Source organism: Pan troglodytes, chromosome 23 (assembly GCF_028858775.2).
Source record: "Pan troglodytes isolate AG18354 chromosome 23, NHGRI_mPanTro3-v2.0_pri, whole genome shotgun sequence".
NCBI classification, from domain to species: domain Eukaryota; kingdom Metazoa; phylum Chordata; class Mammalia; order Primates; family Hominidae; genus Pan; species Pan troglodytes.
The window spans coordinates 19,907,129-19,933,140 of NC_086016.1; the positions used below are offsets into that span (position 1 = coordinate 19,907,129).

Consider the following 26,012-nt stretch of genomic DNA (forward strand, 5'->3'; position numbering starts at 1 on the left):
GGAGAATCACTTGAACCCAGAAGATCGCACCACTGCACTCCAGCCTGGACGACAGATTGGTTCATGGGGAAATTTGGGAGCAGAGTGCTGTAAAGCTCATACAACTGGTTTGTATCAGAACAGAAACAAGGACTCGGAATTTCTTTTTTTCTTTCTTTCTTTTTTTTCTTTTTTTTTTTTTTTCTGAGACAGGGTCTCACTCTGCGGCCCAGGCTGCAGTGCAGTGGCATGATCTTGAACAGCCTTGAACTTCCAGGCTCAGGTGATCCTCCCACCTCAGCCTCTTGAGTAACTGGGACCACAGGTGCATACCACCATACCTGGCTAATTATTTTGTTTTGTCCTGTTTTATAGAGACAAGGGTTTTGCCATGTTGCCTAGGCTGGTCTCGAACTCCTGAGCTCAAGGGATTCACCTGCCACCATCTCCCAAAGTGCTGGGACTACAGGCATGAGCCACTGCACCTGGCCAGTACTGGCAGTTTCACTCAGCTTTCACTACCAGAGTATCATTCACTTAAGAAGTGTTGAGCTTCTACTACATGCCAGGCATATGCAGGGGGCTTTATGCCATAATCTCATTTAACCCTCAAAACTACACTATGAGGTAGGTCTCATTTTACAGATAAGGATTTTGAGGCTTTAAAAGTTTGAGAAGGCTGAGCACGGTGGCTCACGCCTATAATCCCAGCACTTTGGGAGGCCAAGGCGGGCGGATCACCTGAGGTCACGAATTCGAGACCAGCCTGACCAACATGGAGAAACCCCGTCTCTACTAAAAATAGAAAATTAGCCGGGTGTGGTGGCACATGCCTGTATTCCCAGCTACTCGGGAGGCTGAGGCAGGAGAATCGCTTGAACCCGGGAGGCGGAGGTTGCGGTGAGCCAAGATTGCACCATTGCACTCCAGTCTGGGCAACAAGAAAGAAACTCCGTCTCAAAAAAAAAAACAAAAAAACAAAAAAATTGAGAAACTCAGTACCCCTGCATAATTAGTGGGGCTGGAGGCCGACCACATTTCAGAATTTTGCTTGCCCTGAGTTGTCTCCTGTCATCAGGAGGCCCCTGCCCCCTCCTGTAGAAAGGTGACAGTCACTAGAGTGACATCTCAGCCTTGGCGGCACATTGGCATCACTCAAGGAGAGGAAAAATGCCTGTGTCCCACCCCAGAGCAACCAAATCAGAATCTGTGGGGTAGAAGCTTGGTGTTTGTAATCTCCCAGGTGGTGCTAGGGTGCGATATACAGCTGGGCTGAAGATCTGCCACTGTTCCAATCGACAGACAAGTAAATAGCACAATGACAGCATAGTCGGATGAGTCCTGTCAAAAAGGGAGCAGTTAAGAGGGTGCGTGTTCTCGTAAAGCGACACCAGCAACATGACACAGGGTTCGCTTCATTCAGCAAGGAGCCAAATGGAATTTTGAATGAAGGGTCTGCTAAGAATCCAGGCAAAAGCATGGGGGCTGGGGAGCACGGGTACAGGGAGCACTGGAAATGCTTATTGTATGAACGACAACGTCTTAGACAACGAATGGGAACGACTGTCACAGGTTCTCTGCCACCGACGTGTCTCCCATAAGCTCTCCCCTCCGTAAGTGCCAGCAGGGCCATCCCCTGTGGATAACCCTCCGGGGTCTTGGAAGAGCCCCATGCTAAAGACTCAGGGGACCCAGTCTGGGCCTCAGACTCTGCCGTGGGGGAAGGGGCCGGAGCCCAGGAGATAAGACCCGCCTAGCGACCGTTGCTACCGGCGAGCAGCCTTTGTTACTGAGCATTAGGAACACAATGGGAGGCTCAGCGGCCAGGATAGTCCGTCCACAGCAGCCCAGGCCGGAATTAGCCTGCGACCAGGCAGGGGGAGGCGAGGGGGCTCAGCAAAAGGATTCCAGTGAAGACTGTTTTTAGTTGTTAATGTGTTGGTGGCCCCCGCACTCTGGCTAATGGGGGGCATTAAGACCTAGACTCTCCGTGGCAAAAGCCTTTGTTCCAGGGTCAGACCCGAACAAATGGGCACATCCCCTCCCCCTCCCCCTCCACCAGAATCCCAAATCCTAGCAGCCCAGCACCTTCTCCAAAGGTTGGCTGGGGGACGGGCGGAGACGGGCCGAGTGAGGACAGAGGACTGGAGCTGGGCAGGCCCCCAAGTCTCTCCACCTCCGGCTCTGGAAGGAGAAAATGGCCACCTGCAGAACAAGGGGGAAGATGGAACAGGAAGCCAGTGCTCTGGCCCTTCTCTTCCTCCCTCCGATCCGACCGCTCAGCAACTTCTCCCACATGCCTCCCCACCAGGCTCAAGATGAAAGCGTCTGTCTCAGCGTCTCCTCCCTCCCCTCCTCTATCCTCTTCCCCTCCACCCACGAAGATCCCAGGGTTCTGCAAGGGTCGGAGTTCCCTATGCACTCCCACACCAAGACAGTTGTCAGGATTTGCCCAACAGGAAGTTCTCCCCTACCAGAGCCCAGTTCCATTCCAGGGAATCCATCTCCCCTCCGGAAAAAGGAAAATTGAAGCCAGATGCTCTCTGGGATCGCCATTTGAGGTGGGCGTGGCTATTAGGACGCTCAGAGAGCCCAGCGCGGTGAGGAAAGCGACGAACTTAGGAGCCCTGGTCTGTGTCCAGCCACCCCTTACTACCTATGTGACCTTCGTCAAGCTCTTTGACCTTTCCAAGCTTTAGTTTCGACATCAATAAGATGAATTAATAGCTGGGCATGGCTCGCGTCTGTAATCCTAGTACTTTGGGAGGCCGACGTGGGTGTATTGCCTGAGCTCAGGAGTTCCAGACCAGCCTGGGCAATATGGTAAAACCCCATCTCGCCAGGCGCGGTGGCTCACGCCTGTAATCCCAGCACTTCGGGATGCCAAGGTGGGTGGATCACTTGAGGTCGTGAGTTCGAAACCAGCCTGGCCAATATGGTGAAATCTCATCTCTTCTAAAAATACAAAAATTAGCCGAGTGCGGTGGTGTACACCTGTAATCCCAGCTACTCGGGAGGCTGAGGCAGGAGAATCACTTGAATCCGGGAGGCGGAGGTTACAATGCGCCAAGATCACACCACTTTACTCCAGCCTGGGCAACACAGAATGTCTCAAAAACAAACAAACAAACACAAGAATCACCTGCTCTGGGAAGTGCAGTTTCTTCCAGCCTACCTAGGCCAGGAGCAAAGTCAGCTCATCAATTTTTGCCAGCGCCTCCCTTTTCAGAAATTCTTTTCTCAATAAAAGATGAGACCCTCTCTTTTCTTTTAAAAGGATGATTTGTGTCCTGTGTCTTGTCTGTCTGCTCTGTCCACAAAACTGATGAAAGCTCCACTGCAAGGCAAAGTTAATGTTCCCCTCCCACTTCTCAAGAACTCAGAAATGGAAATATAACTCTGCACTCAGAGAGTTAAAATAGAAAACAAGCAACAGATCCAAGTGGAGACATGCAGATCACACAAGAGATCGGACTCTCCAGGATCCAGCCTTGCCGCTAAACTCACCAAGGGTATTAACATATCTAAGGAAAAGGCCGGGCATGGTGGCTCGTAATCTTTGGGAGGCCGAGGTGGGTGGATCACCTGAGGTCAGGAGTGCAAGACCAGCCTGGCCAACATGGTAAAACCCTGTCTCTACTAATAATACAAAAATTAGCTGGGTGTGGTGGTGCACGCCTGTAATCCCAGCTATTCCAGAGGCTGAGGCAGGAGGTTCCCTTGAACCCAGGAGGCGGAGGTTGCAGTAAGCCAAGATGGTGCCATTGCACTCCAGCCTGGGCAACAAGAGCGAAACTCTGCCTCAAAAAAAAAAAAAAAAACATATCTAAGGAAAAAGGTGGGTCAGTCCAGGATGCCAAGCAAAGGGAGAGTTGAGACCCACAAACTGGAATAACTTGAATAACGAGTGGATCAGCTGAGGTCAGGAGTTCAAGACTAACCTGGCCAACATGGTGAAACCCCATTTACTGAAAATACAAAAAATTAGCCAGGCATGGTGGTGTGCATCTGTAGTCCCAGCTACTCGGGAGGCTGAGGCACGAGAATCGCTTGAACCTGGGAGGTGGAGGTTGCAGTGAGGCAAGATCATTACCACTACACTCCAGCCTTGGCGACAGAAATTCTGTCAAAAAAAAAAAAAAAAAAAAGAAGAAGAAGAAGAAAGAAAAGAAAAGAGGAGAATTTCCTGATGAAGCATAAGTGTCTGGTCCGAATGATAACAGCATTCTGACTTTCTTGTTTACACATCTATCCCTTATGAATTTGTTCAGTGTGTATTGATCCTGCGGAGTCCTATCACTTCTGGGTCTACAAACAGTAAACTTCGGAGCGTATAAAAGACTACAGAATATGCTAACAAAACTAAAATACTGCCACCATGTGGGCCTTTCCACAAGCTTAACTGTCAGTCCCCAAGGCATTTGTGTATCCGATCAATATGTAAATGAACGAGCAGACTCTCTTGGATACAATGTGGAGAAGACTCTACCAAAGGTCACTTTCCCCAAGCCACTGATAACCTTTAACCAGCTCAAACCCGTCTGAGCTCACCACATAGAACACCCAGGGATCCTGCCCACTCCCACAATACCCCATCTCCCTCAGCCCAACAAAAACATCCTCAGGAAAGTTCTCTCCAATAAACTCACTGAAATAAAACTCTAGCAGTATTTGAGCACCTAGGGCTGCTCTCCTCGAAAGATCCCTCCCCTACCAACACGGAGCCTGGTGTCAGTCCATCTCAGAGTACCTAACCTCAGTTATCCTTTGCTTCTGGCCAAAATGCAAGACCCAAAAATCAGATTTTTTTGATGATGCTCCCTTCTTTTGGACTCTTTCTACTCCTTTCCATTTCACTCTCTCCAAACTTCCTTCCTTAAAATCAAATTTTTTTTTTTTTTTTTTTTTTTTTTGAGATGGAGTCTGGCTCTGTCATCCAGGCTGAAGAGCAATGGCAGTATCTCTGCTCACTGCAAGCTCCTCCCCCTGGGTTCAAGTGATTCTCCCGCCTCAGCCTCCCGAGTAGCTGATTACAGGTGCGCACCACCATGCCAGCTAATTTTTTTTTTTTTTTGAGACAGAGTCTCACTCTGTCACTCAGGCTAGAGTGCAATGACACAATCTCTGCTCACTGCAACCTCCGCCTCCCAGGTTCAAGCAATTCTCCTGCCTCCGCCTCCCAAGTAGCTAGAAGTACAGGCATGCGCCATCACGCCCAGCTAATTTTTGTATTTTTAGTAGAGACAGGGTTTCACCATGTTGGCCAGGATGGTCTCGATCTCGACCTCGTGATCCGCCTGCCTCAGCCTCCCGAGTGCTGAGATTACAGGCATGAGCCACCTCGCCTGGCCAACAGCTAATTTTTGTATTTTTAGTAGAGATGGAATTTCGCCATGTTGACCAGGCTGGTTTCAAACTCCTGGCCTCAAGTGATCCACCAGCCTTAGCCTCCCAAAGTGCTGGGATTATAGGCGTGAGCCAATGCGCCTGGCGTCCCCTCTCTTTTTAAGCTCTCCACACTTCTTTCTTCTGTGTGCAAAACAAGTCTCTCCATCCTAAAAAGAAACCTGTGGCCCCTGTGGTTCCCTCCAGCTATCTCGATGTTCTTTCTCTCAAATCACACTCAGAGCCTTTAATCAGCCAAACCTGGCTCCAATTCATCACCTGTATTTCATTTTTCTTTCTCTTTTCCTTTCTTTCTTTCTTTCTTCTTTTTTGTTTTTTTTTTTTTTGTGTGTGTGTGTGTGTGTTTTTTGAGACAACATCTAACTCTGTCACCTAGGCTGGAGTGCAGTGGTGCGATCTTGGCTCACTGCAATCTCTGCTTCCCAGGTTCAAGTGTTCTCCTGCCTCAGCCTCCCGAGTAGCTGGGACTACAGGCTCCTGCTACCACGTCCGGCTAATTTTTTGTATTTTTAGTAGAGACAGTATTTCACCATATTGGCCAGGCTGGTCTCAAACTCCTGACCTTGTGATCTGCCCGCCTCGGCCTCCCAAAGTGCTGGGATTACAGGTGTGAGCCACCGTGCCCGGCCGTGTATTTCATTTTTCTACTCCCAGAAATGGGGTTTCTCTTCTCAGCATGTTACTGAAACTGCTCAAAGGTGACCTTGTAATTTCCAAATCCCATGGACGATTATCCATCTGCATGTCTCTTGCCCTCACCCTGCCATGTGGCTCCTTTTATTTTTCAAACCCGTTGTTTTGGCCCCTAAGATGGCTCTATCCCAGTTCTCCTTCTCAGCTTGTGTCACGAGGCCCTGAGTATCATGGCAGAGGGGAGAACGGGGAACCATGAGAAACAGGGGGGCAAAGGGCAGCACGGAATGTGTTCCCAGTTTTGCTGGAGCCTGCCCAGTCCATTTCAGGTTTCCTTGCTCATGATGGCCCCTGGAAAGGCACATGATCCCTTGCACCAGAGACCTGGGTGGTCAATTCATGAGCATTCAGTCTTCTACCAGCTAAGATCTGAGTCAGGCCAGAGCAAAGGAGGTGGGAGGAACAGAGAGGAGAGCTGGGCTCACCGGCAGCAGCCTGGCTCTGATCTCCATGTAAAGCACGTTGTCCTCATAGAACTCCTGCATGCTCCGGAAGACATAGTCTCTGAACACTGGTGCGTAATGGATGAGACCAGAGATGGTGAAGAAGATGGTTTCAAATTTCGACCAGACAACATTTTGGTTTGTGTAAATCACCTCCGGGTGCTGGGTCACCAGAGTGAAATTCCTCAGCAAGCTGTCCAAGACACGAAGTGGGGAGTGGCAGAGGCATGATCCAGGACACTGCCCCCGGGCACCCATAGGACTGCTACCCACCTTGCATATCCCAGCTAGCAGCTCACAGGATTCACCCTAGAGTGGAGATAAGGAAGGGGCAAAGGGAGCATTCCCAGGCTCACGATATAAGCATGGGTCCTGTGGCCAGGCAGCCCACTGCCTGCTTAAACCCAAACCCCAAACGCAGGAGACTGCTTAAGATGAGAGCTCACCAGCCAGTCTCTCCTGGCTCCTGTCCTCCCTCTGTATGCTTGGCCAGTCTGACCCCACTGTACTTTCTAGACCAAAAAGCTCTCTCTCTCTCTCTTTTTTTCTTCCTATAGCCACTGACAGGAAACTAGACCAAGCTCTTTTTGGGGAATGTTGTGGACTAACTTGTGTCCCCAAACCCCCAAATTCAAATATTAAAGCCCTAGCCCTCATTTGGAGAAGGGAATTTTAAAGAGATGATTAAGACTAAATGAGGTTGTAAGGATGGGGCTCTACCCTAATAAGATGGCTGTCCTTGTAAGAAGAGGAGGCCAGGCGTGGTGGCTCACGCCTGTAATCCTAACACTTTGGGAGGCCAAGATGGGTGGATCATTTGAGGTCAGGAGTTTGAGATCAGCCTGGCCAACATAGTGAAACCCCATCTCTACTAAAATACAAAAATTAGCCAGGCATGGTGGTTTGTCCCTGTAATCCCAGTTACTAGGGAGGCAAGAGAATTGTTTGAACCCTGGAAGTGGAGGTTGCAGTGAGCTGAGATCGCACCACTGTACTCCAGCCTGAGCGACACAGCAAGACTCATCTCAAAAAAAAAAAAGAAGAAGAAGAAGAGACAGCAGGAGTGCACATACAGAGGAAAGGCCATGTGAGCACACAGCCAGAGGCGCCTTCTGCACGCCAAGGACAGAGGTCTCAGGAGGAACCACCCCTGCCCTGGCACCTTGATCTTAGACTTCCAGCCTCCAGAACCATGAGAAAATCAATTCCTTCTTTTTTTTTTTTTTTTTTTTTTTTTGAAACAGGGTCTCACTCTGTTGCCCAGGCTGGAGTGCAGTGTCACAATCACAGCTCACTGCAGCCTCAATCTCCCAGGCTCAAGCAATCCTCTTATGTCAGCCCCCTGGGGTAGCTGAGACTATAGGTGTACACCACCACATCTGGTTAATTTTTTATTTTTTGTTGAGATGGGGATCTCACTATGTTGCCCAGACTGGTCTTTCTTTCTTTCTTTTTTTTTTTTAAACAGAATCTTGCTCTGTCGCCCAGGCTGGAGTGCAGTAGCATGATCTCAGCTCTCTGCAACCTCCGCCTCCCAGGTTCAAGTGATTCTCCTGCCTTGGCCTCCCGAGTAGCTGGGATTACAGGTGGCTGCCAGCATGCACGGCTAATTTTTTTGTATTTTTAGTAGAGACAGGGTTTCACCATGTTGGCCTGGCTGGTTTTGAACTCCTGACCTCAAGTGATCCGCCCACCTCGGTCTCCCAAAGTGTTAGGATTACAAGCATGAGCCACCACGCCCGGCCACCAGGCTGGTCTTGAACTCCTGGGTGTAAGTGATCCTCCCACCTCAGCCTCCCGAAGTGCTAGGATTACAGGCATGACCCAGTGTGCCCGGCTTGAGAAAATCAGTTCCTATTGTTTAAGCTCCCCAGCCTGTGGTATTCTGTTATGGCAGCTCGAGCAGGTTAATGAAGGGAGTGGAATGGAAATAACTCGAATCAGCACCCAGGTTTGTATCCCCAACTGGCCATTTACCAGCTGTGTGTCCTTGCATCAGCTAATTAACCTTGCTCAGCTTCACGTTTCTCATTTCATAAAGGGAAGTAACCTCAGGGGAGCACTCTGTAGACATTTCTGTGATCAAATTAATTGTCACTTATAATATTACTATACAATGCCAGGCACAATGGCTCGGCTCATGCCTGTAGTCCTAGCACTTTGGGAGGCCAAGGCGAGAGGACGGCTTGAGCCGCAGAGTTCAAGACCAGCCTGGGCAACATGGCAAAACTCCATCTCACAAAAAATACAAAAATTAGCTGGGCATGATGGTGCACACCTCTAGTGTGCTGACACAGGAGGATTGCTTCAGCTGACACAGGAGGCTGACACAGGAGGATTGCTTCAGCCTGGGAGGTTGAGTCTGAAGTGAGCCGAGATTGTGCCACTGCACTCCAGCCTAGATGATAGAATGAGACCCTGTCTTAAATAGTAATAATAATAATGATACTATACAAGTCTGTTAGGAAGTTGCTGCATCAGATTTTCAAGATTTATCTTCCAGCTAGATTGTCATCACTTCAGAGCTAGGAACTTTTATTCTCTCTGGTCTTATTGAGCATCAGACAAATCTCATTTGCTACAGCAATAGTGTTGCTGACTAGGCACGGTCACTCATGCCTGTAATCTCAGCACTTTGGGAGGCCGAGATGGGCAGATCTCCTGAGGTCAGGAGTTCAAGACCAGCCTGGCCAACATGGTGAAAACCTGTCTCTACTAAAAATACAAAAATTAGCCAGGCATGGTGGCACATGTCTGTAATCCCAGCTACTCAGAAAGCTGAGGCAGGAAAATCGCTTGAACCCGGGAGGCAGAGGCTGCTGTGAGCCAAGATCACGCCACTACACTCCAACCTGGGTGACAGAGCAAGACCCTGTCTCAAATAATAATAATAATAAATAATAATAATAACAAACAAAAATAGTGTTGCTGATAATGCTTTTTGTAGATTTTAAGTGCACCAGAAAACTACTATGGATAGAAAAGGTGTTGAATGCTTTTGTGGAGCAAAGTATCCTGCAAGGTTAAAGGAAAAAGGTGCTCATGCTTTTTTTTTTTTTTTTTTTTTTTTTTTGAGATAGGGTTTTATTTTGTCACTCAGGCTGGAGTACAGTGGCTCCATCTCAGTTCACTGTGGCCTCAACCTCCTGGGTTAAAGTGATCCTCCTGCCTCAGCCTCCCAAGTACCTGGGACTACAGGTGCAGCACCACACCTGGCTAATTTTTTGTATTTTTTGGTAGAGATGGGGTTTCACCATGCTGACCAGACTGGCAACTCCTGGGCTCAAGTGATCCGCTCGCCTTGGCCTCCCAAAGTGCTGGGATTATAGGCGTGAACCACCGCACTCAGCCTTGCCTCATGTTTTATTAAAGCCAGATTTTTATCTATAAGTTTGTACCAAGGGAGACACCTACCCACTGCCACCCCATGACAGGCCTGGGACATGTGCTTTCTGAACTACTACTCACCTGTCATCAAACTCAGTGACGTTCTGCACCCGCTTCCGATAATCCTCCAGCAGAATCCACTTGGAACATTTTTCTGATGTACGGGGAGTTGGGTGAGCAAATCTGAACTGCATGATCCCCCTTGGGGTGAAACAGATGTGGCAGTGAGGCCTGTAGGTGACATTCCTCACCAGCCAGTCCATAGTCACGATGCCAATGTCATGGAGGTGCAAGGCAGCCCCTGGAGAGGGAAGAAGAACGGTGAAGACAAAGGGGTGAAGTCCCATCCCAGGACTCCAGGGCTTGGGGACAAAGGGGTGAAGTCCCATCCCAGGACTCTGGGGCTGTAGGGACAAAGGGGTGAAGTCCCATCCCAGGGCTCCAGGGCTTGGGGACAAAGGGGTGAAGTCCCATCCCAGGGCTCCGGGGCTTGGGGACAGTGTGGATCACAAGAAGACGTGCAAGCAGAAGGATTTCTGTCCAGACATGTTTCTCGGAACTTGTTTAAGGCTCTAGTTTAAGGATGGGGCTTCCATGTCTCACTAATCAGGAGCCAGGGGTGATCTTGTCCAAGAGGGGCAGCATGGGAGAGTGAGAGGGCATCAGGCTTGGAACCAGAGAACTGAGGTTCAAGTCGGGGCTCCATTGGCTTCTAGCTCTCCAATGGGAGCCCAAGCCTTTCAATGAGGCCACCCAACACTGCATGACGGGATACACTGGGATGAGCCCCAGGGCCATGGTCCTTTTCACACACTTGTCCTCCATCCTCTCATCCTGCCCCTCAACTCCTCTCCCACTGGCTTTTCATCCCCTGCGCTGGGCCTGTGTCTGTACAGCTTCTGGCCTGCAGGCTTTGCCAGTTGAATCCCCATGCTTGTCCTCCCCACCAGACACCAGCTGTGCCCCTTGCTCCCCTAGGCACAGTGCATGCTGTCCCTCTGCGCTTCTTGTGCCCATCCAGCCCGTGGCCCTGACACGAGCCCCCAGACAGCTGTCCCAGCTGCATGAGCTATAGTGTGTCACCCTCTTATGCCTCCCGGCAACTGGGGATGCTACTTTACTGACCTCACGATTATTATTATTTTTTAAATCTCTATTTATAACATTAAAAGAAAAAAAAACAGCTGGGCACAGTGGCTCACTCCTGTAACCCCAGCACTTTGGGAGGCCGAGGCAGGCAGATCACGAGGTCAGGAGTTCGAGACCAGCTTGACTAACATGGTGAAACCCCATCTCTACTAAAAATACAAAAATTAGCCAGGCATGGTGGCATGCGCCTGTAATCCCAGCTACTCGGGAGGCTGAGGCAGGAGAATTGCTTGAACCTGGAAGAAGGATGTTGCAGTGAGCTGAGATCGCGCCACCGCACTCCAGCCTGGGCGACAGAACAAGACTCCGTCTCAAAAAAAAAAAAAGAAAAAAAAAAAAAAACAGGTGTTAAATCTTTGTAAACTGCAAGCTGCTATTATTTTTACATTTTAAATTAACATTTTTGGCCGGGTGCAGTGGCTCACACCTGTAATCCCAGCACTTTGAGAGGCCGAGGAGTGTGGATTGCCTGAGCTCAGGTGTTCGAGATCAGCCTGGCCAACATGGTGAAACCCCGTCTCTACTGAAAGTACAAAAATTATCCAGGTGTGGTGGTTCATGCACGTAATCCCAGCTACTCAGGAGGCTGAGGCAGGAGAATCACTTGAACCTGGGAGGCAGAGGTTGCAGTGAGCCAAGATCACACCAGTGCACTGCAGCCTGGGCGACAGAGCGAGACTCTGTCTCAAAAAAAATTTTTTTTAATAAAAAAAAATTAACATTTTTTGGGGAACAGGGTCTTGCTCTGTCGCCCAGGCTGGAGTGCAGAGGTGCCATCATAGCTCCCTGCAAACTCCACCTCCTGGGCTCAAGCGATACTCTCCACTCAGCCTCCAGAGTAGCTCGGATTACAGGTGCACCACCACCCCTGGCTATTTATATGTGCAGGATGCTAATTATTTCATGTTTCATGGAGGTGTGTTTATACTACTCCAGGATGCTATATCACATTGTATCCTATGTGGTAGCTTAGCCCCTGGGAAAACTAAAAAGGGAATAGCAAAGTCTCAGGGCTGGATGCTTTTCCAATCCTGACTGTCTGCGAGTCCCCCAAGAAGCAGGGGTTTTGGTTTTCAACACCCTTTTCCTAGTCTACCCATAAGGACAGAGGAGCAGAACAGCTGAGTGAGGCTTTCTCTGCTCCACCTAGAATAGCAACAGCCGCAAGCACAGTAATAGCCCCAAGATGAGTCCCTCTACCTTCCCAGCACCCCAAGCCACCCCTTTCCAAAACTTACCTTTTGGCATCATCCTTAGAATATTAAACACTTGACTTCTCTCAATGAGATGCTTGGCCTGGAAAAAGTGCATGCTGGGTGGGAATATCAGGGTCCTCATGGCCTCCTTCATCTCAGCGATTTTGAGCGTCATGAGCCTCTCATTGGCCAGCTCCTCCTTGGTGTTCAGCACCAGCCGCCCCCCCAGCCGCATCATCTTTTCTTTCAACAACAGATGCGCCCGTGTTTCATCTATGGATAGAGCTGAGCCGAAGAAAGACATTGCCACAGCCAACAGCAAGAAGCACAGGGCTGGCCGCTCAGATGGGCCATCCACCAACATCGGGATGCCTGGACGAGGAAAGGGCTCAGATGGAGACTCCACGGGACTGCAAAGGAGAGTGGGGGAGTGAAAACCTACAGATTTAAGGGTGGAACTCTGATCTTCCTTTTCTCGCCCTGCTCTCAGATTACCAGAAGGCAAGATATTGAAGGATTCTTCTTCCAGACCCCAGAGAAAAGACCTACAGGTACAGACAGGTAGGGGTTTCCCAATTTTTTTTTTTTTTTTTTGAGACGGAGTCTCGCTCTGCTGCCCAGGCTGGAGCGCGGTGGTGCAATCTCGGCTCACTGCAAGCTCCGCCTCCTGGGTTCACACCATTCTCCTGCCTCAGCCTCCCGAGTAGCTGGAACTACAGGTGCCCACCACCATGCCCGGCTAATTTTTTATATTTTTAGTAGAGACGGGGTTTCACTATGTTAGGATGGTCACGATCTCCTGACCTCGTGATCTGCCTGCCTCGGCCTCCCAAAGTGCTGGGATTACAGGCGTGAGCCACTGCACCACCTGGCATTTTTTTTTTTTTTTTTTGAGATGGAGTTTCACTCTTGCTGCCTAGGCTGGAGTGTAATGGTGTGATCTCGGCTCACTGCAACCTCTGCCTCCCGGGTTCAAGTGCTTCTCCTGCCTCAGCCTCCCAAATAGCTGGGATTACAGGCATGCATCACCACACCCGGCTAATTTTGTATTTTTAGTAGAGATGGGGTTTCTCCATGTTGGTCAGGCTGGTCTCGAACTCCTGACCTCAGGTGATCCGCCAGCCTCAGTCTCCCAAAGTGCTGGGATTACAGGCATGAGTCACCGCGCCCGGCAGGTTTTCCCAAATTAAAGGTCACCATGAGGTCAAACAAGCCCTGGCTCATGCATAAAGACACTGCAATCTGATTTTTAGTGGTTCACTTTTATTTTATTTTATTTATTTTAATTTTTGTTTTTTTTAAGACAGAGTCTTGCTCTGTCACTCAGGCTGGACTGCAGTGACGTGATCTTGGCTCTCTACAACCTCCGCCTCCAGGGTTTAAGCGATTCTCGTGCCTCAGCCTCCCAAGTGGCTGGGACTACAGGCACGCATCACCATACCCAGCTAATTTTTGTATTTTTAATAGAGACCATATTGGCCAGGCTGGTCTTGAACTCCTAGCCTCAAGTGATCCACTCATCTCAGCCTCCCAAAGTGCTGGGACTACAGGCATGAGCCAACACGCCCAGCCAGTGTTTTACTTTTAAATATAACCAGCATGCCTGTGGTCCCAGCTATTCAGGAGGCTGAAGCGGGAGCATCACTTGAGCCCAGTACTTTGAGGCTGCAATGAGCTTTGATCTCACCACCGCACTCCAGCCTTGGCAACAGATCAAGACCTTGTCTCTAAAAAAAAATTTTTTTTATTAAAAAATAAAAATACGGCTGGGCGCGGTGGCTCACGCCTGTAATCCCAACACTTCAGGAGGCCGAGGCGGGTGGATCACGAGGTCAGGAGTTTGAGACCAGCCTGGCCAATATGATGAAAACCCGTCTCTACTAAAAATACAAAAATTAGCTGGGCATGGTGACGCATGCCTGTAGTCCCAGCTGTTTGGGAGGCTGAGACAGGAGAATCACTTGAACCCAGGAGGCAGAGGTTAGAATAAGCTGAGATCGCGCCACTGCACTCCAGCCTGGGCGACAGAGCAAGACTCAATCTCAAAATAAATAAATAAAATTAAAATAAGACCAGGTGCTGGCACAGCAGGTGGATTGCTCAAGCCCAGGAGTTCAAGACCATTCTCAGCAACATGTTGAAACTCCATCTCTACAAAAGATACAAAAATTATCTGGGCATGGTGGTGCACACCTGTAGTCCCAGCTACTGGGGAGGCTGAGGTGGGAAGTTCACCTGAGCCTGGGAAATCGAGGATGCAATGAGCCAAAATTGCGCCACTGCAATCCAACCTGGGTAACATAGTCATAATCCTCTCTAATAAATAAATGAATTGGCCAGGCGCAGTGGCTCACCCCTGTAATCCCAGCACTTTGGGAGGCTGAGGTGGACGGATCACGAGGTCAAGAGATCGAGAGCATCCTGGCCAACATGGTGAAACCCCGTCTCTACTGAAAATACAAAAATTAGCTGGGCGTGGTGGCATGCACCTGTAGTCCCAGCTACTCAGGAGCCTGAGGCAGGAGAATTGCTTGAATCCGGGAGGCGGAGGTTGCAGTGAGCCGAGATCGTGCCACTGCACTCCAGCCTGCCAATAGAGTGAGACTCCGTCTCAAAAAAAGAGGGAAAAAAAATTAATTAATTAATTAAATAGCAAAGAAACAATTAACAGAATGAAGAGACAACCTATTTTTTTCTTTTCTTTTTTTTTCTTTTCTTTTGTGGGGGACGGAGTTTCGCTCTTGTCACCCAGGCTGGAGTACAATGGCGTAATCTCGGCTCACTGTAACCTCCTCCTCCCAGGTTCAAGCGATTCTCCTGCCTCAGCCTCCAGAGTAGCTGGGATTACAGACACCTGCCACCACGCCCAGCTAATTTTTTAATATTTTTAATAGAGACGGGGTTTCACCACGTTGGTTAGGCTGGTCTCGAACTCCTGACCTCAGGTGATCCACCAGCCTCGGACTCCTAAAGTACTGGCATTACAGACATGAGCCACTGTGCCCAGCCTTTTCTTGGCTCACTGCAATCTCTGTCTCCCAGGTCCAAGTAGTTCTTCTGCCTGAGCCTCCCAGCTCCTGAGTAGCTGGGACTACAGGCATGTGCCACCAGGCCCGGCTAATTTTTTTGTATTTGTAGTAGAGACGGAGTTTCACTATGTTGCCCAAGCTGGTCTTGAACTCCTGACCTCAGGTGATCCTCCTGCCTCGGCCTCCCAAAATGCTGGGATTACAGGCGTGAGTCACCATGCCCAGCCAATCTCTTGAATAGGAGAAAATATTTACAAATTAGTTATCTGATGGAGAGCTAATATCCAGACTATATAAGGAAATCAAACAACTCAACAGTAAAAGGACAAATAATCTCACTTAAAAAATGGCCAAAGACCCAAAGACATACAAAATGGCCAATACATATACGAATAAATGCCCAAATTTTTTTCTTTGCTTTGCTTTCTTTCTTTCTTTCTTTTTTTTTTTTCCTTGAGACAGGGTCTTACTCTGTTGCCCAGGCTGGAATGCAGTAGCGTGAGTCCACATGGTTGGACTCCAAAGCTCGCTGCAGCGGCAACCTCCCGGCTTCAAGGAATCATCCCACCCTAGCCTCCTGAGTAGCTGAGTGTAGTACCACCACACTCAGCTAATTTTTTTTTTTTTTCTGTAGAGACAGGGTCTCACTATGTTGCCATGGCTGGTCTCAAACTCCTGGGCTCAAGCCATCCTCCTGCCTCTACCTCTCGACATTCTGGGATTATAGATCTGAGCCACCAGGCCCAGCCAACATTTTTTCTAATCACCGGGGGAGTGCAAATCAAAACTACAATGAGATCGTCTCACCCCACCTCAAAAAATGGCTATTACTTAAAAGGCAAAAAATAACAGATGCTGGTGAGGATGTAGAGAAAAAGGAGCTCCTTACACCACTGGTGGGAGTGCAAACTAGTACAGCCACTATGGAGAACAGTATGGATATTTCTTGAAAAACTAAAAATAGAACTACCATACGATCCAGCAATCCCATTACTGGGTATCTATCCAAAGGGAAGGAAATCAGTATGTCAAAGGGATACCTGTACTCGGATGCTTATTGCAGCACTATTCACAATAGCAAAGTTATGGAAACAACCCAAGTGTCCACCAACAGATCAACGGATAAAGAAAACGTGGCGGCAAGTCCATCTACCGAAGCACCACGAAGTGTCGTGGATGCCTACAAGCAGGTACAAAAAGGACTTCTAAAGCTGAAAGGCGTCGCAGAGCTCAGAGTGACCAAGCGGAAGAAGAAAAAGAAGGACAAAGACAAAGCTAAACTCCCGGAATCAATGGGAATGAACAAAAAGAACGAGAGGGAGAAGCAGCACGGCCTGGACAAGTGGACCCCGGCCCACGCAGCCTTTGAGAAAATGCAGGAGAAGCGGCAATGGAAAGGATCCTCAAGAAAGCATCCAGGCCAGGCTTGGTGACTCACGCCTGTAATCCCAGCACTTCAGGAGGCTGAGGCGGGTAGATCGCCTGAAGTCAGGAGTTCAAGACCAGTCTGACCAACACGGTGAAACCCCGTCTCTATTAAAAATACAAAAAATTAGCTGGGTGTGGTGGTGTGTGCCTGTAATTCCAGCTACTCAGGAGGCTGAGGCAGGAGAATCGCTTGAACCCGGGAGGGAGAGGTTGCAGTGAGCCAAGATTGTTCCATTGCACTCCAGCCTGAGCAACAAGAGCGAAACTCTGTCTCAAAAAAAAAAAAAAAAAAAAAAATAGCATCCAAAACCCACAAGCAGAGAGTGGAGGACTTCAACAGACACCTGGACACACTCAAGGAGCATTACATTCCCAGAGTCAGCTGGACGAAATAGCCGCCTGCCGCCAGTAGGGAGCAGCATCGAGGGTTGGCAAAAGGCCATGCTGGGGTTGTGTGTGTTTCCTTTGGTATATTCTAGAAACATGGCTTTACACACACCCTCGCATCTTCTGCTACAAACTGCTTTTCGAAGCTGTGTACCCTCATTCTGTAACTTGATTAAAGTAAAATTGTCCTTGTACTCAGTTTAGGTTTCTTGGCAACATATAGAAGATACACCCTTTTAGTTCGGATGGAAAGTTTCTAAGTTTATTCAGAGGTAAAGCCCATTTCTGTGTCCGTACCATGTAAAAATGTTTTTATCCCCGAGTTGCATCTAACGCTCTGAGGCCAGCCAGCTGTCTTCTCCAGGATCAGATGGACTCCAGAGGATAAGGAGCTAATGCCAGGGTGGCCTGTAGTATGCAGAGCTCCGCAGGACCCAGCATGGGTGCCCTCCAAGCTTCCTCTAGCTTGGGGCCTATGCTGGTCCTGCAGGCCCCAGGGAAGCCATTTGCAACTCTGTGGCCTTCAGACTTCCTCCTCAGCCACTGGCCACTGAGACAGCACAGCCTGGGTGGCAGAACAGCCACCTAAGGCAAGAATGGAAGGAAACACTTTGTTCCTTTCTGAGCCCATTCCCCAAAACCCTCCTTCCAGGTACTTCTAATGGGTATTGCCATGGCAGACATTGCTAATGGATCACAGCATTCTTTGAAATGGAGGCCAGATATAGCCTGCCTGTCAATCCTCAGCTGGGGGCTCCTAGCAGCCTCTTGTATTTATTCAGAGTTGACACATCACACGGAGCCTGTCTGGCATTCCTACCCTAAGGACACCTCAGGGGTGACAGGACCAGGGCAGAGCCCCAGTACAAACAGACATGGGTGCAGTCAAATGGGAGGGCCCAGGCATCCGTCTTGGAGGGCTGGGATTTTGTAGGGCCTGTGTGTCCTGGTTGAGGATCAAACCGCATATGCTATTGGGAGAAACGATCTCTGTGGACATACATATTGAAAGAATAACAGAGGCAGAAGAGAAAAACAAAGTGTGGAATTTGGGGTTCTCCTGTGTAAATTACACAAGAAAGCAGAAGCCAGTTATTTAAAAAAGAAAGAAAATGTGGCATATATACACAATGGAATACTACTCAGCCATTAAAAAATGAAATCACGGGCTGGGCACGGTGGCTTACGCCTGTAATCCCAGCACTTTGGGAGGCCGAGGCAGGTGGATCACGAGGTCAGGGGTTTGAGACCAGCCTGACCAACATGGTGAAACCCCGTCTCTACTAAAAATACAAAAATTAGCTGAGCGTGGTGGCGGACGCCTGTAATCCCAGCTACTCAGGAGGCTGAGGCAGGAGAATTGCTTGAACCCAGGAGGCGGAGGTTGCAGTGAGCCGAGATCATGCCATTGCACTCCAGCCTGGGCGACAGAGCAAGACTCCGTCTCAAAAAAAAAAAAAAGAAAAAGAAAAAAAAAATCACGTCATTTGCACCAACATGCACGGAACTAGAAGACATAATGTTAAACGAAATAAGCCAGACACAGAAGGACAAACACCGTATGTTCCCACTCATGTGTGAGAGCTAAGGAAGTTGATCTCATAGACATAGAGAATAGAAAGATAGACACCAGAGACTATGAAGGGTTGGGGTAGACACAGGGGATGGAGAGAAGTTGGTTATGGGTACAAATAGACAGGCACTTCAAGAGGCTGAGGCAGGAGAATCACTTGAGCCTAGAAGTTGAAGACTGGCCTGGGCAACAAAGTGAGACCCCCATCTCTACAAAAAATTTAAAAATTATCGGCAGGCAGATCACGAGGTCAGGAGTTCGAGACCAGCCTGACCAACATGGTGAAACCCCATCTCTACTAAAAATACAAAAATTAGTCAGGCGTGCTGGCGTGCACCTGTAATCCCAACTACACAGGAGGCTGAGGCAGGAGAATCGCTTGAACCTGAGAGGCGGAGGTTGCAGTGAGCCGATATCGCACCACTGCACTCCAGCCTGGGGAAGAAGCAAGACTTCATCTCAAAATAAATAAATAAATATAATAATAAAAATTATCCATGTGTAGTGGTACACACCTGTACTCCCAGCTACTCAGCAGGCTGAGGTGGGAGGATCACTTGAGTCTGGGAGGTCAAGGCTGCAGTGAGCCATGATGGTGCCATTGCACTCCTGCCTGGGTGACAGAGTGAAACCCTATCTGCCCCACTCCCAGGAAAAAAAAAAAACCTACAGTTAGATAGAAGAAATAAGTTCTAATGTTTCATACTAGACTAGGGTGACTATACTTAGCAATAATATTATGTATATTTCAGAGTAACTAAGACCGGGCATGGTGGCTCATGCCTGTAATCCCAGCACTTAGGGAGGCCGAGGCGGGTGGATCACAAGGTCAGGAGTTCAAGACCAGCCTGGCCAACATGGCAAAACCCTGTCTCTACTAAAAATACAAAAACTAGCCATGTGGCGTGTGCCTATAATCCCAGCTACTTGGGAGGCTGAGGCAGGAAACTTGCTTGAACCCAGAGGGCAGAGGTTGCAGTGAGCTGAGTTCATGCCACTGCACTCCAGCCTGGCAACAGAGCAACACTCCACCTCAAAAAAAAAAAAAAAAAAAAAAAACACACACACACATATATATATAGAGAGAGAGACTCAAATAAAATGGATTAAAGTTAAAATAAATAAATAAATAACAAATATAACCAGAGCACAAGATCATAAGACATGCTTCAACCTGAGAAAGAAACCAAAACAAAACACACAGAGATAAGGAACTGAGAGGAAACAAAGCAACACAGGAAATAAAAGAAAAATCTGAAAGAACTGTAATTAACATCCTTAAAGACATAAAACATTGTGTGTGTAAAACAGGACCAGGAGGTGATTTAAAAAATGAGAATTAGAAAGAACTTTCAGAAATTAAAAACGGCAAAGCCGAATGTTTAAAAATTTACTAGCAATATTAAAAATGAAGTTAAAGAAAATACTTTTAAAAGTAAAGCAAAATAGGAGAAAAGAAAATGAGATGATTATTGGTTGAAGAAATCCAACACCCAAATAACAGACATTTCAGAAGGAAAAAGAAAAAAAAAAAAACAGGTGAAGGAAATAAGCCAATAAGGAATACAGGAAATTGCCCCAGAACTGACAGTCTTTAGATTGAGTACCTTGCACAGCACAGTAAATCATTCTGTGGCCACACCAAGGTACAGCATCTTGGTATTTCAGAGCATTAGCATTAGAAAGGATTATCAAAACTTGCAGACAGCAGCCAGTTCAGGGTGGCAACGAGCAGGGACTGAAGGAAGGAAATGTATTCAGCATCTCCTCACACAAGGCTCTATGCTGCTCCTTTACCTGGGTTATCTATTTGAATTACATTTAAGAAGGGGCAGTGGCTCATGCCTATAATCCCAGCACTTTGGGAGGCTGAGGTGGGCAGATCACTGGTGCCCAGGAGTTCGATACCAGCCTGGGCAACATAGCACAACCAAAATACAAAAATTAGCCAGGCGTGGTGTATTGAACCTGTAGTCGCAGCTACTCATGAGGCTGAGGCATGAGAAGCTCTTGAACCTGGGAGGCAGAGGTTTCTGTGAGCCTAGATTGCACCACTGCACTCCAGCCTGGGTGACAGAGCAAGACTCTGTCTCAAAAATAAATACGTAAATAAAATTTTTAAAATGAAAATAAAACGATTGTTTCTCTACACTTGAAAGTATGATACAGCATACTGGAACATGTCAAGACTGTAAATTAGGAGACCTTAGGAACAGCCTCAAATTAGTATCATTCTAACTGTGCAACCTTGGGCAAATCACTAACGTCTCCAGATCTCAGTGTCCTCACCTACAAAAAAGGTAACTTGGACAAGATCAGTGGTTTTCCAAGTGCAGCATGAATATCATCAGTGGCATAAATACAATCTTAGGTGGCTCACAAATGGATAGGGGTTATGTTGACAGATAGGTAATTTTAAAACATGTATTAGCACATCAAACCCATGATATCGTAACTATTATTGTTTTTGTTGAAAAATTTTTAAGTTAAAGAAAAATATTAAGTAAACAGAGGTGCAAGGATATGACAAAAATGGAAAGTTTGCTACTCATTAAATCATTTTAATATCCAAGATTCTTCCCAGCTCAGTTATTCTGTAGTATATCAGATAGCAAAGAAAATTTTAAGAAGGAACTAGTATCAGCAATATGCAGTTATGGCAGAAGCTGTACCCCCAAAATCAGAGTGCTGGACTTCAGCAGAACCCCTTTAACTTCATTAAGTCCTTGACTCTCTTTTTTGACCATGGTGTTTGCCTGCTACTAAAATCTCTAGGGCAGGAGCACGGTGACTTCTATGTCACCATCCCACCTACCCCATGCCACATTCTCCATCAACAGCCCCACCCCTTGTCCCTGTCTCCCTGGTGACACATAACAAAGGCCATCAAGCTCCCAAATCTTCAACTCCATCCTCTCCAAGAAGGACCCCAAAAGCATTTGTGTCCCAGCAACTGTGAACTTTTCCAGGCTGCCAGACAGAAGTTTATCTAATGCTGGTCAAGACCTGCCTGGTTGAATACTAGAAAAAACAATCCCTCTTCACAATTTATTGCTGTATCTACTTCATCTTCTCTCCTCCACAAGATTTTCCTTTTACTTTTAAAAGAGGATGCATGAAAACTTCATAAAGTAGTTTGCTTCCAGACTAAGAAGAAAGGAGGCTGGGTGTGGTGGCTCTGCCTGTGATCCCAGCCCTTTGGGAGGCCGAGGCGGGCAGATCACCTGACGTCAGTCATTCAAGACCAGCCTGGCCAACACGGTGAAACCCCGTCTCTACTAAAAATACAAAAATTAGCCGGGCGTGGTGGTGGGCGCCTGTAATCACAGCTATTAGGGAGGCTGAGGCACAAGAATGGCTTGAACTCGAGAGGCAGAAGTTGCAGAGAGCCGAGATCGTGCCACCACACTCCAGCCTGGTGACAGCGGAGTAGGCCACATGCATCTGTGGTCCTGAGTAAATGCCCTTGGGCCCATTTTCAAAAGCCTGTTGGGAGAAAGCCTGTTACTCCTCCACTGAGAGTCTCAGACCCATCTCAGATGGAGACAGGGAAAGGTGCAGGTGGATCAAGCCCAAGCTCCAGACTTCCCAGCTACCTCCTGAACCTCATCATCCCACAGCTCCCAAAGGACCCCAGTTACCTCGGAACAGCTCCAGAAACTGAGGGCTGTTTGCTCAGTGCCCCAGCATCTGTGCAGAGCACCGGAAAAGCTCACCAACTGTTTCACTTCCTGTTGGGGTAGGTTTTATTTCCCTCCAGTGTGCACCAGGGATCCGACTAGAGGCCGGGGAGAGGGGCTCTGCAGTGCTGAGGCAGCCGGAGTGGCAAGTGTGTGGCTTACATGCATGCTTGCTGTGTGCATCTGAGTTTGATGTGGGGGGCTTGTGCGCATGTTCATGTGGGTGTTTGTGTGTTCGTGTGTGTTTCGGTTTATGTGCATGTGGGTTTTGTTTTTGTTTTTGTTTTTTTGTAGACAGAGTTTCACTCTTGTTGCCCAAGCTGGAGTGCAATGGCGCAATCTCAGCTCACTGCAACCTCCGCCTCCCGGGTTCAAGCAATTCTCCTGCCTCAGCCTCCCGAGTAGCTGGGATTGCAGGCATGCACCACCATGCCCCACTGATTTTTTGTATTTTTAGAAGAAATGGGGTTTCACTATGTTGGCCAGGCTGCTCTCGAACTCCTGACCTCAGGTGATCCGCCCACCTCGGCCTCCCAAAGTGCTGGAATTACAGGCGTGAGCCACCATGCCCGGCCGCATGTGGGTTTATTTGTGTTGGAGGGAGGGTGTGTGTGTGTTTGTGTGTACTGTGTCTTTGAAAGGTCCACAGCATGTTGGTTTTGGAAACAAGCACCGCAAAGAGGCACTCCAAAATCTGTTCATGAACTCTGGGAAGTTCTCCTTCCTCAAAATGTGATTGTGGACTGTGGGGCAACCCATTAGACAGAGGGTAAAAAGTAGCTATAATAAAATATATGTTTTAGGGGGGAAATCATGGATGTGGGGACAGGACAGTAGAGGGGGCAGGAGGTAGGAGACAAGAGCTGGGGTGTGAAGAGGACCAGCAAGAACAACGCTCCGAGGGACAAGTGGAGCAGACAAGGCTCCTGTACCCAGGACGGTCGGAGTCAGACCTCGCTTTGTAGCTGGCCTTAGCACTGTAGCAGTGGGGCCTTGACCAAGTTGTTTCAACTCTCTATACTTCAGTTTCCTCATCTGAAAATGTGGATAATAAAAGCACCCACCACAGAGGGTCCATTGTCAGAATTAAAGGAAAAACACATGCAAAGTACCTGCCACATAGAAAGCTCTTGATAAATATTAGCCGTGACTATTCTTAGAAGTAACTATTGGGATGCCTCATCCAAGCCAATTAGAAATGCAGACATGGGAGGCTACATCAGGGACCTCCATGTCACACGCACGGTCTAAAGACTCGATTGCACCCCACTCCTCCCCAGTCCCACTCAAATCTACCCCCAGACCCCAAATCTACCCCCAAAAGCCCACGGCAGTTTCAGTTCTGCAGCTCCCATACATCTGGAGCCTTGATGCTCCTTTTTGTCATTTTCTCCAAAAAGTACCAAGGTCATTCATTTAATAAACAGGAAGAAATCCCAAAGTGAAAACACAGAGGGGTCAGGGATTCCCTCATCAAGAGTTCAAGACTAGGCCGGGCTCAGTGGTGCATGCCTGTAATCCCAGCACTTTGGGAGGCCGAGGCAGGTGGATCAAAATGGAAGGGGTTCGAGACCAGCCTCTACTAAAATACAAAAATTAGGTGTGATGGTGCGCACCTGTAATCCCAGCTACTCGGGAGGCTGAGGCAGGAGAATTGCTTGAACCCGGGAGGTGGAGGTTGCAGTGAGCTGAGATTGCACCATTGCACTCCAGTCTGGGTGACAGAGTGAGATTTTGTCTCAAAAAAAAAAAAAGTTTAACACTAATTTTTTGAAAGTTAGAGGAAGCAGAATGCACCGCAAGTAATAAGGAGAAACAAGATTGATTCCAGCGCCGCACAAAGGGAAACCACCAATTCTGAAAGTAAATCATGTGAAGGGTTTTTTGTGGGTTTTTTTTATACTTTAAGTTCTAGGGTACATGTGCACAATGTGCAGGTTTGATACATAGGTATACCTGTGCCATGTTGGTTTGCTGCACCCATCAACACATCATTTACATTAGGTATTTCTCCTAATGCTATCCCTCCCCCAGCCCCCGACCCCCCTACCAGGCCCCGGTGTGTGATGTTCCCCTTGAAGGGTTTTTTTAAAGACCAGGTCAAAGCTAAAGATCAAGCTTTTCTTTCCAAACGCTTTAGCTAAAAGTAGGAGCTAATTTTCACATCTCCGAAGGTGGCTCCAGGACTCCAAGTCACACCTTGGCAAGGGTGTGGCAGCTGGCTGAGGACTGCAGGTCCTTGTCAGGCAGAACCTGCCGGGTTCTGGGGAGTGGAGACTCAGATCTTGAGGTGGAAGCAGAGACAAGAGCTGGGCACACTTACCTGGATGTGGGGTTGGGAGCAGTGAATCAGAGCCCAGTTAGATCCCGGAGGCTGGCAGCAGGCTCTGCAGAGGTGCAGGGGCACCTCATTCAGAAGGGGCCATTTATTGGCCCTCTGTGGCTAAAACCAGCTCCAAGCAGGACTTTTTATGGCTGAAGTCGCCTCCAAAGGGGCGTCGGCCTCCACTCAGGTGTGACTCTGAGCGTTGCCTAGCTGAAAAGGCGTGACGATAGGGAGCACACGTGAGGCCATTCGGGAAGAATATTTTGCCAAGTGCAGAGGCCGTAAAAACGTGGAACATGGCTCTGTTTTTTATGCTCTATTGAAAATGATCATCAGAAGCAGAAACTGGGCTTGTGTTCAGAACCTGAAAATCTGCAGGGCAGAAAAACAGGACAAAGGCATCTTTTAGTGACTGCAAAACTAAACCTCAATAGAAAGATGCCTGAAGAGACAGGTGGATTATGACCTCAGAATTGGAAACAGGAGAGGTTTCCAGAATTAAAGATCACCTATGGCTACGCAAACATTTGAGAGGTATTTTCATTAAAACATCCCTTTCTTCACACCAATATCATGAATTATATGCTATGCACAACCTATAACAGAGTATAGCAGAGTTACCAGTGGTTTAAAGTGCTGCATATATGATTGTTATATGAGGTAAATAAGATTCTCTGACCCCCAGAGTTAAGAAAATGGAAATAATAATTGCTAAGGCATATTAAGAATTATATATGTATGTGTGTATATATATATATAACATTTAATCCCTACAGCAATATATACCTATAAATGAGTATATACAAATATGTGTGTGTGTGTGTGTATATATATATACTCATTTAATCCTTGCAGCAATCTTATAAGGTAGGGACTATTGCAATCCCCACTTGAGAGAGGCGTACCCTGAAGCACCTGGCAGTAAGGTAACTTGCCCAAGGTCACACAGCTAGTAACAAGCATAGCACGGCCTTGCAGGCCCAGGTGGGTTCCACCACACCGCTTTCCCTGGCAGCAAGGAAATGGAAGGTTTTTGAAGTAGTGGGGGAGTCACCGGGCACAAGGAAGCAGATCCCTGGAGGAACACACAATTAGCAAAAGTGGAGCCCAGGAATAGACGTTACCAGGCATAAGTGATTTTTCCAGACACTGGGAGCTTGTGTTTTGAAACACCAAAGTATTTTTAGGAAGCAGAAAAGTTAGCTCTTTCACTGAACTGCTATGTGGTTTTGAAGAAAATGTCCTAATATCCATGAAACTCAAAGCTTTAATCTGCAAGAAGGAAAAAATGTCATGTGCCTCCTACTAAGTTTTTTTTTTCTAAGTAAGTTTTTTT

The 26,012-nt window shown here is 47.9% G+C and overlaps 1 protein-coding gene across 3 annotated transcripts in view; it reads right to left on the minus strand.

The window, feature by feature from the left end:
* Positions 1 to 25,048, minus strand: part of ADA2 (adenosine deaminase 2) — a 42,981-nt gene extending 17,933 nt beyond the window's left edge. The window contains exons 1-4 of one of the 3 annotated variants that reach the window (XM_024352573.3): positions 24,674 to 25,048; positions 12,296 to 12,663; positions 9,990 to 10,209; positions 6,504 to 6,714 (exon numbers count right to left, since the gene is read on the minus strand). In XM_024352573.3, the coding sequence (XP_024208341.1) occupies positions 6,504 to 6,714; positions 9,990 to 10,209; positions 12,296 to 12,617 (753 nt within the window). In that variant the 5' untranslated portion in view covers positions 12,618 to 12,663; positions 24,674 to 25,048. Of the gene's footprint in view, positions 1 to 2,453; positions 2,649 to 6,503; positions 6,715 to 9,989; positions 10,210 to 12,295; positions 12,664 to 22,311; positions 22,560 to 24,673 lie in introns of those variants that run through there. The other 2 variants (XM_024352572.3, XM_009437713.5) reach the window with 2 other exon arrangements.
* Positions 25,049 to 26,012: the final 964 nt, after the last annotated feature.